Source organism: Drosophila hydei, unplaced genomic scaffold (assembly GCF_003285905.1).
Source record: "Drosophila hydei strain 15085-1641.00,03,60 unplaced genomic scaffold, DhydRS2 tig00000001-arrow-pilon, whole genome shotgun sequence".
Lineage (NCBI taxonomy): Eukaryota > Metazoa > Arthropoda > Insecta > Diptera > Drosophilidae > Drosophila > Drosophila hydei.
The window spans coordinates 703,690-714,549 of record NW_022045643.1 but is presented as its reverse complement, the minus strand read 5'-3'; the positions used below and the strand labels follow the sequence as shown (position 1 = coordinate 714,549).

The window sequence follows — 10,860 nt, the reverse complement described above, 5'->3', positions numbered from 1 at the left end:
CCAAAATCCCTTGGCTGCCCGATTACGCTCCCTCTCACATTGTTGTTTATCGTCGTGGCTAGGGCAACAACAATAGCAGCAACCCTTAAAAGCTAAGCGCTGCGTGGCCTGTCGATGCTTGTGGTTCCCTTCAATTAACCTTTCATCTGTTTAACATGTATTATAAAATTAGACGCGGTCTAGTAGACCACACCAACGCTCAAGTGGGCGTGGCCCACTGAGGCTGCCTAATGTATGCGCAACCACAGCCTCAAGACATGACAACACTATTAAACAATATGTCCCCGTGCCACGGACATATGGAGCGGGTAGCTTCATGGGTCGCCAAGCTGTTTTGTTAATTAAGCGCAGAAGACGACGGAACAAAAACACTTGGGCCGCCACATACCATAAACGAAATGCATTTAAAGTCCTTTAATCACTATTATTTATGGCTAACTAAACCGGTAAAAGGCTCTAGCCACTTGAATATATGTGTTAGGTGTACCTAATTATATAAAACCCTTTGTTTCGACTGATTTATAATATATATATCTGTATAAACAGTAACTGTACATATATTCTTATTACAACACAAATTTCCATCGCGCTCCAAATTATAGAAGACATTTGTTATCAATAATCTTTTTGTCAAAAAATATCGGTAGATCAATAATTTTTAAAATTTGGCGCGCAAGAGTAAAACCAACCTTGCCACTTAGTAATATATAAAATTACCTATACTCATTTCAGCGATGTGGCAGCCTTTACAACTAGGTGGCCACCAGGAGACTTGTTTTTCTTTTGTTGCGTTCAGCTGTTTACCAACCACGTCACTTCGCCAATTCGCTCGTCTCTTAAGTCAAATCATGTAAATTATCTTTTTATTGCAATTTCCTGTCTTATAGTTCGTTTTGTGTATAAAATATGAAGTTCGCTGATGTTTTACGTCGTCTAGATGCGTATCCACGCACTCTTGATGACTTTAGCGTGCGCACAGTGGGCGGCGCCGCCGGTAAGCTTTGTGATAAGTAAATAAACAAATTGTCTATAGCAGTTTTCGTTTCTTTGTATAGTTACTATTATTAGTAGCAGCATTATAAGCCTACTTATATTTCTTGAGTGCCTGAACTACATGCGGCCTACGCTGACTGAGGAGCTATTCGTCGACACGACGCGCAATCACAAACTGCGCATCAACTTGGACGTCACGCTTCATAACTTGGCCTGCAACTATATATCCCTGGATGCGATGGATTCTTCGGGTGATACTCACTTGCGCGTGGATCATGATGTCTTCAAGCATCGCCTAGATTTGGACGGGGAGCCATTGAAGGAGACACCCATCAAAGAAATTGTGGCCGTCTCGCCGCCGAACAAGAACAGCACCTGTGGCAGCTGTTACGGTGCAGAGCACAATGCAACACAGTGAGTTGTTCTGGCAGAAGATTTATAATGCATTCAAAAACGTTTTATAACCGTTCTAACAGCTGCTGCAATACCTGCGAGGATGTCTTGGATGCGTACCGCATACGCAAATGGAACATGCAAGTGGACAAGATCGAGCAATGTAAAGGCAAATACAAGCGCACCGACGAAGATGCTTTCAAGGAGGGTTGCCGTATACAGGGACATCTGGAGGTGAATCGGGTAAGCTACACAGCAACAGGTTAGCCACATCTCAGCTAATATATCTTCACCTTTTCCTTTAGATGGCTGGCAGCTTTCACTTTGCACCCGGCAAGAGCTTCTCCATACGCCAGTTCCACATACACGACTTCCAGTTTACAAATGTGAAGCTCTCCCATACCATAAATCATCTGTCATTCGGCGAGAAGATTGAGTTTGCCAAAACTCATCCATTGGACGGGCTGCGCGTGAATGTCGAAGGTAAGTAGTACAAAGTTCAGAGTTGGCTTAACAACGTGTCTATTGCAAATACCTATACATAGCGTAATTTCGTAAAGCAATTTACATTCGTAGGTAACTTAGAAACTTAGCCTTAGTTGTATTGGGTGCAAGGAAATAATAGGGGGGGGGCTAGGTGTAGTGTATTAATCATAATAAAAATGCAATCCAGTTTAGGGGAGAGCAATGCATGCGTACATCAGCAGCGTATGCCCGTGCCGATAGCCATGAAGGTGCCAAAAGTGCCGCCGCCTTGTATCATCACCTTGCCCACATTGTTAATGAGTTCACGTCCACGTAAACCATATCTAAAAAATAAGTTTGTTTCATTCAAGTTAGTTCCATTCCCTTAACAATTACATAATGTGCGATAGCACTTGCGTCACGCGACGTAAGCTGCAGGAAATTTTATTCCTCTATCTCACCTAAGCGCCGAAAAACCACCAAATAGTGCACCGCTAGCCATACCCACGCAGAAGCCAATGGTGAAGCCAGTCTTCATTTTGTCAAAACATGTTGGACCACCTTGGGTGGCTGAGAAGGAACCGCTGGGCAACGGCATTTGCGTTTTGTTGGGTTGCTTTTGTTAAAGTTGTAGTAATATAAGCAAAAGTATAACGTTTGTTACGATTTTAATGTGTGCTTTTTAGGCGTCCGTTGTCTTAATTGCCTAAAAAACTGAAATTTTTAGATTTGTCGTCGCCGACTTAAAAAACAACAATTTGTATGTTGGCTTATTTGTAGCTGTCAGAAAGTCAACATGTGTGCCAAAGCATCCCTGAGGCAGAAAGCTTCAATTTTTGCCGCTAGTTGGCGCCTTATTTATAGAAGAATGACGCTATTATTTACTCGAAAGGTACATGTTAATCATTTTTCCTAGTGGGAATATAGAATAAAAGATGTAAAGCATGAATTTAAAGCTATATTGAGCTTGTATAGCACTATAAAAATTCCGAACTTGATCTATTCTTGTTATTGGATAACGTATTTAAATCTGCAGCCCTGTTATGAATTTAAATCCATAGATGGCGCTTGTGTGTTATAGCGGACTGACACTCAATTCTAGTTAATCTACGGACACTACATGTTTCTGATTGAATTTGGTTTTAACATAGATTTTCGAATTGAAGTATAATTCAATTGGATAAATAATATGTGGTTTGTATCTTTCCAGAATCAAAAAGCGAAATGTTTAACTATTACTTGAAAATTGTGCCGACGCTCTATGAGCGCCACAGCGATGGCAAACCCATATATACAAATCAGTTCTCCGTTACGAGGCATCGCAAGGATCTAACAGATCGGGAACGAGGCATGCCAGGCATTTTCTTTAGCTATGAACTCTCTCCGCTGATGGTCAAGTATGCCGAAAGGCATGTGTAAGTAGCTGCTAAAGATTGAATTTAATAAATAGTTAATTTAATTGTTAACTCCTCCAGTTCCTTTGGTCACTTTGCCACCAACTGCTGCTCGATTATTGGCGGCGTTTTTACCGTCGCGGGCATCTTGGCCGTGGTGCTGAACAATTCGTTGGAAGCCATTCAACGTAAACTGGAGGTTGGCAAGCTCAGCTAACGCAGCTATCAATTTGCGGACTATTTCAGGAATCTCTGCAGCTTTATTAGGCCTAATTCATTCCGTGGCGCTTTGAATCTCTTACAATGCCGACAATTCGCTAAATAAAAGTGCTTAATTTTATAATTTTACATATATATTATATATTGTAGTTTTAAGTTGTGCGCTTGCCTACCGACAGGAAACCAGATGTATTTGAGAAATACTTGGCTTCTGTGTGGGATCTCTCGGCTGCCTGTGGATTAACAATTTCAAGACCTTGCAACGGGGTAAATGCTACGCTGGATGCTGTTCCAGAGATTTGACGCTTTACTGTAGTGTTGCCGCCGTAGACCTGCTGTTTTTGTAGGTTCTTCTGCAGCGTCTTACTAATGCGCACCTTTGTCTTCTCATCCAGCTGCGGCAAGCGAATGCGTCCAGTGCCCGTTTTGCCAATGGTGCCGCGCGAGTAGCCCAGATCTCCTTGATATGCGTCCTCCTCGATCTGCAAGGGATATACATATATATATAGTATATATAAATATGAATAATCAAATAGTATACTTACATCGCCAAAGTTCATACGATTAGCCTGCTTGCGGAATTCAGTCAGCGCGTAACGTTCCTTCATCTTGCGCACGCGTTTGCCACCTCGCTTCTTCTTGCTACCCTCGATGGGCTTTGGCAACGGCTTGATAAACTTCACCGGCGGCGGCTCCTGCAGTTTGTCCAGTTTCTTCTCAATGTCCTCCTTAAACTTCAGGCCAATCTCGCCGTGCACGCTCTCATGACAGGCATCTACACGCGCTGCTAGCACTGACTTGGCAGCAACAAGCCTTGCAGCTTTGCGTCGTAAGTCGGGCGCCGTATCCTGGACGATCTGTGAGTAGTAAACGTAGCCCGTATGTGGCAACATTTGGGTCTGTGAGAAGCCCGACAAAGTCTTCTTCTGAGAGCCGAGCACCTGCACATTGCACGCAGGCATTTTTGAAAGTTTGGTCAGGCCGCCGGCAATACCCAACAGCTTGGCAGCTGTGGAAGCGCCCACAATCATGGACAGGTTGGGCGCTATGAAGGTCATACGACTCTCAACATATTCATAGATCTTGGATTTGAAATTGTTGAGCTCAATTGCCATTTCGCAGGCCTCATCGATTTTAGCCTTCTCAGCAGACGTTAACATGGTGCTACCAAAAAATTATAATAGATTAGATGTGATCATTAGATTACAAACGGTAACTTACCCTTGCGTGGTGGATGCAGTCACAGAGACAATCATAATTGTTGCCTGAGTGAGTATGGCCTGCAGCTTCTCATTGCTCTTGACCTGATCCAAATCGTTGCCCAGCTCTTTGACAGCCAACAGGTACTCAATTTCGCCCACAATGAGTGAGTCGAGCTCCGGAAAGCGTTTCTGATATTTGTCTTTGGTAAACTTGTGCACTATAGAAATCTCGTTGTCAATATCCACGGCAATCGCATTTGCATCCACAATCAGGCAATATTCTGGATCTGATTCCACGCTGCCCAACATTTCGGCGGCGCTGCGCTGCCGACTCGCATAATGCTCGATTTGCTTGAGAGTGTTTTGCAAACGGTCAGAGTCACGCAGCTTGCACAGTTCTCGCACAGATTGAACCGTGACGTCCACTTCCATTAGATTTGGCGCCGGCTTCAGGAACTTTTCTGCAAGTTCGTGGTTGAGCGTTGCCTGCTCGACATCGTCGGCATCTGCCATCTCGGCATCATCAATGTCATTGTCATTGTCCTCTTCTAAATCTGCAAGTAGTTCGTCCGCTAACGACATTATTTATAATTCTATATTTAAATCTTTTCCGGAATAATTTTAAACGTTTTCGTTGTAAACAAAACTTTTGCTGCGTTGCCAACTGCAGAGAACATCTGCTTTACTTCAGTGCTGCCACACTTTATTGCATAGCATATGTAAAAACTTAAAAGGCAACGTTGCCACCTAATGAAAAACATATGTGCTCTGTTCCGCTACTGTTATTGTCTATGTGCAAATTTAAGCGGCAGAGTTGCCACTGTGCAAGCCAGCAGCTGTGCTCTGTTACGAGACTGTTATTCCTCTGTCAATTATTTGCCGCTTAATTTTGGCGCAGATTTTTGGCGTCATTTGTTTTCTTGGCATTCGTGATTTGGTAGCCTGAAGAGGCGATTGAAATATGTCCAAGAAATTAAATACTAGTGCAGGTGGCACGCCCAAGAATACGCTGTTCAACTACTTTGCCAAATCGCCAGTTGTTGACAAAAAGAAACTAACGCCAAGCAATGGAGGGGAACTCCAAAAGGAGAATCTGCAGAACAGGAATCTCAAGGGTGTGAATAAGGAAATCAAACCAGCTGCTAGACGCAAGTTGCCAGAAGCTACAGGAGACAGTGATCCTGAAGAGGAGATTGGTAAACGTAAACGAAAGCGCATTGTATTACCCGAATCAGAGAGCGAAGAGGAATACGAATCCAAATCGGAACCAGACTTTTCCGATGATGGCTCAGACTATCAACCAGATGCAAAGGAGGCTACCTTCAGCGAAGAGAGCGCCAGCGGCGAAGAAGAAGTTGACATTAGCGATCCTGACACTGAAGACGACCCAACACCCAAGAAGAACAGCAAAAAGTCCACGAAAAACTTTATAAACAACAATAATAATGAAGAACCTGCTAGCAAGAAGGTGAAGATGGAGACACCCGTCTTAGTGACAGGTGGCACGTTTATGGAGAAGCTGCAGCAGCTGCAAAGTAATGCTAAAAAGGATGCTGCTTACGATGAGATTGTGACCACCACATCGAATCTGGATGAGCCTGTTGTTTGGCCACATCAGAAGCTGGACTTCTTGCAGCCGGATAAGATTAAGGACAAGGCAGGCAGGCGACCAGATCATCCCGATTACGACAAGAGCACGCTGCATGTGCCCGAGAAGTTCCTCAATTCCTTGTCGCCGGGCGTGCGCCAATGGTGGGTACTCAAATCAGACAACTTTGATTGCGTGCTCTTTTTCAAAGTGGGCAAGTTTTATGAGCTGTATCACGGCGATGCCGATGTGGGTGTCAATGAGTTGGGCTTCACCTACATGCGCGGAGAATTTGCACACTCCGGATTCCCAGAAATCTCCTTTGATAAGATGTCCTCCATACTCATAGACAGGGGCTATAAGGTGAGGGCAGACCGTCTCAAAGGGATTGTCTTCTAACATCTCCTTTTTTTTGCAGATCGCCCGTGTGGAGCAAACCGAAACACCGGACATGATGACGGAGCGTTGCAAACGCATCAAGGCCACAAAATTCGATAAGGTCGTGGCTCGTGAGATCTGTCAGATCACAGATCGTGGCACTCAGGTGTTTGGCTCGCAGTGCGCCATTGGTCCCAATCATCAGCCCAACTATATGTTAGCCATAGTAGAGCAGGATGCGGGCTCCAGCAGCAAATATGGCATTTGCTTCATAGACACCTCCATTGGTGATTTCCATGTGGGTGAATTTGATGATGACAAAAGCTGCTCTCGCCTATTGACACTAATCTCCCACAACATGCCCGTGCTGGTGAGTATTCTCAAAGCTCTAAGGAAAGACTACGAATCTATAAACCCTATTCCTCCTCTTAGTTACTCCATGAGAAGGCAGCTCTTAGCTCTCGCACTCAACAAATACTACGCACTGTTCTGGGTGGCATACTTAAGGAGCAGCTACCTGGAGCTGGCAGCCAACTATGTAGCGCTGAGAAGACACTGAAGCTGCTAGCGGAGCGCTATTATGCTGGCACTGGCCAAGAGGACAACTGGCCGCTGGTGTTGCGCACAATGCAGTCGGACACAGACCACTTGGGTCTCACGCCTGCAGAGCCCTATAAGCTGGCACTCAAAGCTCTAGGTCAATGCATACACTACATAGCCAAATGTAAGCTGGAGCCCAAGGTGCTGCCCATGGCGCGCTATCAGTTGTATGTGCCGCCTGATCAACAGCAGGATGAGATTACCAAGCCAAAAGTGACTGCTACAGCGCTGCAGCGCTCGCACATGGTTTTGGATGCAACGACCTTGTCCAATTTGCGCATTGTTGGCGAGGAGCATTCATTGCTGTCGACGCTAGATCAGTGCTGCACCAAGTTTGGGAAACGGCTGCTGCATCATTGGCTGTGTGCGCCCAGCTGTGATTTGACTGTGCTACGCGAACGACAGGAGGCGATTGGGGAGCTGCTACGACAGCCTGATGAACTGCAGCAGTTGCGCGCCTTGCTGGCGCCTATGCCCGACTTCGAGCGTCATTTGGCTCAGATTCATTTATTTGGCAACAAATACATAGGCCAAACGGAGCATCCAGACAGCAGGGCCATACTTTTCGAGGAGAAGCTCTACAATAAACAGAAGCTGCGCAGTTTCATGAGCATACTCAAAGGTTTTGAGACATTGATGCAATTGCCAGCGATGTTCCGACAATGTGAAGCGAAGCTACTGCAGCGTTTGACTCAGCTTCCATCCAATGGAGGCAACTATCCCGATCTCAGCAAGCAGCTGAAGTTCTTTGAGAATGCCTTCGACCACGAGGCAGCTGCCAAAGACGGCGTCGTTGCACCTCAGCCTGGCATGGACTCAGACTACGATGAGGTGCTGCAGCGCATAGCAGAGGTTGAGAAACGTCTGAAGGCCTATCTGATTGAGCAAGAGCGTCACTTTGGCTGCCGCGTAATTTATTTTGGCTCCGACAAGAAACGCTATCAGCTGGAGGTGCCCGAAACGCATGCCCACAAGGCCACCAAGTCGTATGCGCTGGAGGGGCAGGTGAAGGGCAAAAAGCCTGCTCGTCGCTACACCACAACGGAGACAAAGGCGCTGCTGAAGGATATGCAGCAGGCAGAGGACGCTCGGAACACTCTGCTTAAGGACTTGGCGCGTCGCCTCTTCGAAAAGTTCTCCATTCACTATGAACAGTGGAAGCAGTGCATCGACTGTGTGGCCACATTAGATGTGCTCGCCGGCCTCGCTGAATATGCGCGTCAGCAACTGGTCATCTGTGTGCCGGAGCTGGTCTCGGCGCAATCCCAGCCATTTATTGAACTGGAGGAGGGCTATCATCCGTGCGCAAATCCATCTACTTACATACCCAATGGCCTGCAGCTGGGCACCGAATCGGAGGCTCCCTTATCGCTACTCACTGGCCCCAATATGGGCGGCAAGAGCACATTGATGCGACAGCTCGGCTTGCTGGTCGTCATGGCACAAATTGTGAGTAGCAGTTGGACCAAAATCAACTTAACTGAATAATTGTTGTATTATTTGTTTTTAGGGTGCCCACATTCCTGCTGCCAGCTGTCGACTCTCGCTTGTGGATCGCATTTTCACTAGGCTGGGCGCTCAGGATGATATACTGGCTGGTCACAGCACCTTCCTGGTGGAGCTAAATGAAACCTCGCTTATACTAAAGCATGCCACTTCGAATTCCTTAGTGTTGCTCGATGAGTTGGGACGCGGCACTGCCACATATGATGGCACCGCCATTGCTGCATCTGTTGTCAACTTTTTGGCTAACCTGAAGTGCCGCACTTTGTTCTCCACGCACTACCACAATCTGATTGACTTCTTCCACATGGATAAGCGCATTACCTTGGGCCATATGGCGTGCATGGTTGAGAATGAGGACAATACAGATCCCACCCAGGAGACGGTCACCTTTCTGTACAAATACACAGCAGGCGCCTGTCCCAAATCGTACGGCTTCAATGCAGCCAAGTTGGCGGGCATGCCACATGGCATAATTAAACGTGCTTACGAGGTAGCTATTCCATTAATTTGCATTCAACAAAACCTTTATTTCCTTATCTTTCACACAGCTATCTAAAAAAGTCGAAGCTATTGCACTGCAGCGCAAAATTGCAGCGAAAATTGTGACAGCAACTGCGCTTGGAGATAAGATGGATAACACAAAGAAAGAAAAACTGAAGAATTTGAAAGATTTGCTAACGCAGCTTAAACTGTGCCAAGTGTGAGCAGCTAATATTTATTATTATTAGTATTATTGTACTGAAGCCGAGCGTCAAGATGCCAGCTATGAGAGAGGCTAAATTTAAAGAGTGGAGCGCCAATATTTTTTTATCATCGTGTCAATATGTGTGCACAGCTTGAGTTGCTGTCGTCGATGTTTTGAGATATCTTATGTTTACGTTTGCTTTTTAATCTCATAAAAATGTCTATAGCTGAATACCATGAGTTATTCCAGTTCATTGAAAACAGTATTTGAAATAATAGTTATGAATCGAGTGCCATTTGTTGTATTTGTTGTCATTGTTTATTTTTTTCTTATTTTTTTATCACAGTAAAAATTAAAAATAATTAAATACATAATCAAAATACACATATGATATTATTAAATGCTTACAAATTAAATATTATTGAAGTAATATATATGTATTGCTAAATATTGTAAAACACACACAGTTCAAGTAATTCACAACTAAAATTAACAGTTATACACATTACTGAAAATATATATATAAATAATACCGAAAGGGTATACATAAGTACATTGGCTACATAATATCCTAATATTGCGACATAATCTAAACACAATCTATAAATAGCAAGGTTTATATCAGCTCAAGTTACTAGAGATCTTCTATGGAACGAGCTGCCAAGGGAAACTAAATAATATTCTCAGCAAGTGTATAAAAATAGGAATGTTTGTTGTTGTTGTTGTTGATGCAGCCTAAAATCTAACGACCAGATTAAAGCCCAGACTAGTCTAACATTGCGCTTGTTTGTTGTGCGATGATTATCTACTATATCTATTGATCCAACTAAAAGCGAAGCAATGCAATCGATACTATCTAAACACGCAAAGTAAAAAAATCGATCTTGACTTTGTTGCTTCGAAAACGCTTACAAAACGATCTATAATTATGTATGCAATCGGCTTATGACCTACATATATAAGCTATATATCAGATATATATATATGTATATATATATATATATATATATATATATATATATATATATATATATATATATATATATATATATATATATATATATATATATATATATATGTATATATATGTATATACCGCTATTGAACATTCATCTTGTGTCTGTATGTCTGTGTGTCCGTCCGTATCGTCTTCTGCCTATGCGCTAAATTGGACTTGCTCTTCGAACAACTGAAATATACATTGAGTACTATATAATTTGTATAACTAGGCTAATTTCTCTTATATATTTTGGTTTTTTACTTTCTTCGTATTGTATATGTTACAAATGATCTTCGCGGGATCTTTAGTCTATATATAGGCTAGTTTCTATGCGCTTGTCTCTCTGTATTTGTATTTAGCTTTTTTTTTCTCTCAATCCTGGAAGGAACATGTTTATTCCTCGATTTATACCGAGGCTTTTGCCCCATGCTCGTTTG

General features: G+C 43.7%; 4 protein-coding genes across 4 annotated transcripts; 2 read left to right on the top strand and 2 right to left on the bottom strand.

Annotated features, from left to right (window-relative positions):
* The first annotated feature begins 906 nt into the window (after nt 1–906).
* Nucleotides 907–3,572, top strand: LOC111595113 (endoplasmic reticulum-Golgi intermediate compartment protein 3). The gene is made up of 6 exons (XM_023308681.2): nt 907–994; nt 1,056–1,407; nt 1,470–1,629; nt 1,692–1,869; nt 3,062–3,266; nt 3,327–3,572. Exons 1-6 carry the CDS (start codon nt 907–909, stop codon nt 3,460–3,462), a joined length of 1,119 nt encoding a protein of 372 aa, XP_023164449.1. The 3' UTR covers nt 3,463–3,572.
* Nucleotides 1,892–2,646, bottom strand: LOC111595114 (reactive oxygen species modulator 1). Its single transcript, XM_023308682.2, has 2 exons — nt 2,313–2,646; nt 1,892–2,195 (listed from the first exon to the last, which is right to left on the bottom strand). The coding sequence occupies exons 1-2, from the start codon at nt 2,447–2,449 to the stop codon at nt 2,087–2,089; spliced, it is 246 nt and encodes an 81-aa protein (XP_023164450.1). The 5' UTR covers nt 2,450–2,646; the 3' UTR covers nt 1,892–2,086.
* Nucleotides 3,573–3,593: 21 nt separating the features above from the next.
* On the bottom strand, nt 3,594–5,374 carry LOC111595112 (U4/U6 small nuclear ribonucleoprotein Prp31). The gene is made up of 3 exons (XM_023308680.2): nt 4,686–5,374; nt 4,010–4,628; nt 3,594–3,946 (listed from the first exon to the last, which is right to left on the bottom strand). The coding sequence occupies exons 1-3, from the start codon at nt 5,246–5,248 to the stop codon at nt 3,617–3,619; spliced, it is 1,512 nt and encodes a 503-aa protein (XP_023164448.1). The 5' UTR covers nt 5,249–5,374; the 3' UTR covers nt 3,594–3,616.
* A 149-nt stretch (nt 5,375–5,523) lies between these two features.
* On the top strand, nt 5,524–9,712 carry LOC111595124 (probable DNA mismatch repair protein Msh6). The gene is made up of 5 exons (XM_023308696.2): nt 5,524–6,617; nt 6,673–7,002; nt 7,065–8,681; nt 8,743–9,228; nt 9,287–9,712. Exons 1-5 carry the CDS (start codon nt 5,628–5,630, stop codon nt 9,440–9,442), a joined length of 3,579 nt encoding a protein of 1,192 aa, XP_023164464.2. The 5' UTR covers nt 5,524–5,627; the 3' UTR covers nt 9,443–9,712.
* The last annotated feature ends 1,148 nt before the right edge of the window (nt 9,713–10,860 follow it).

Excerpts from the sequence above, each read along its gene's own strand:
- LOC111595113 (XM_023308681.2), top strand. The coding sequence starts at position 907 with ATGAAGTTCGCTGATGTTTTACGTCGTCTAGATGCGTATCCACGCACT. Across the intron at positions 995-1,055 it reads CACAGTGGGCGGCGCCGCCG|TTACTATTATTAGTAGCAGC; the intron begins GTAAGCTTTGTG and ends TTCTTTGTATAG. Across the intron at positions 1,630-1,691 it reads GACATCTGGAGGTGAATCGG|ATGGCTGGCAGCTTTCACTT; the intron begins GTAAGCTACACA and ends CTTTTCCTTTAG.
- LOC111595114 (XM_023308682.2), bottom strand. The coding sequence starts at position 2,449 with ATGCCGTTGCCCAGCGGTTCCTTCTCAGCCACCCAAGGTGGTCCAACA. Across the intron at positions 2,196-2,312 it reads GGTGGTTTTTCGGCGCTTAG|ATATGGTTTACGTGGACGTG; the intron begins GTGAGATAGAGG and ends CTTATTTTTTAG.
- LOC111595112 (XM_023308680.2), bottom strand. The coding sequence starts at position 5,248 with ATGTCGTTAGCGGACGAACTACTTGCAGATTTAGAAGAGGACAATGAC. Across the intron at positions 4,629-4,685 it reads ACTGCATCCACCACGCAAGG|CACCATGTTAACGTCTGCTG; the intron begins GTAAGTTACCGT and ends ATTTTTTGGTAG. Across the intron at positions 3,947-4,009 it reads ATCGTATGAACTTTGGCGAT|ATCGAGGAGGACGCATATCA; the intron begins GTAAGTATACTA and ends TATCCCTTGCAG.
- LOC111595124 (XM_023308696.2), top strand. The coding sequence starts at position 5,628 with ATGTCCAAGAAATTAAATACTAGTGCAGGTGGCACGCCCAAGAATACG. Across the intron at positions 8,682-8,742 it reads TGGTCGTCATGGCACAAATT|GGTGCCCACATTCCTGCTGC; the intron begins GTGAGTAGCAGT and ends ATTTGTTTTTAG. Across the intron at positions 9,229-9,286 it reads TAATTAAACGTGCTTACGAG|CTATCTAAAAAAGTCGAAGC; the intron begins GTAGCTATTCCA and ends TCTTTCACACAG.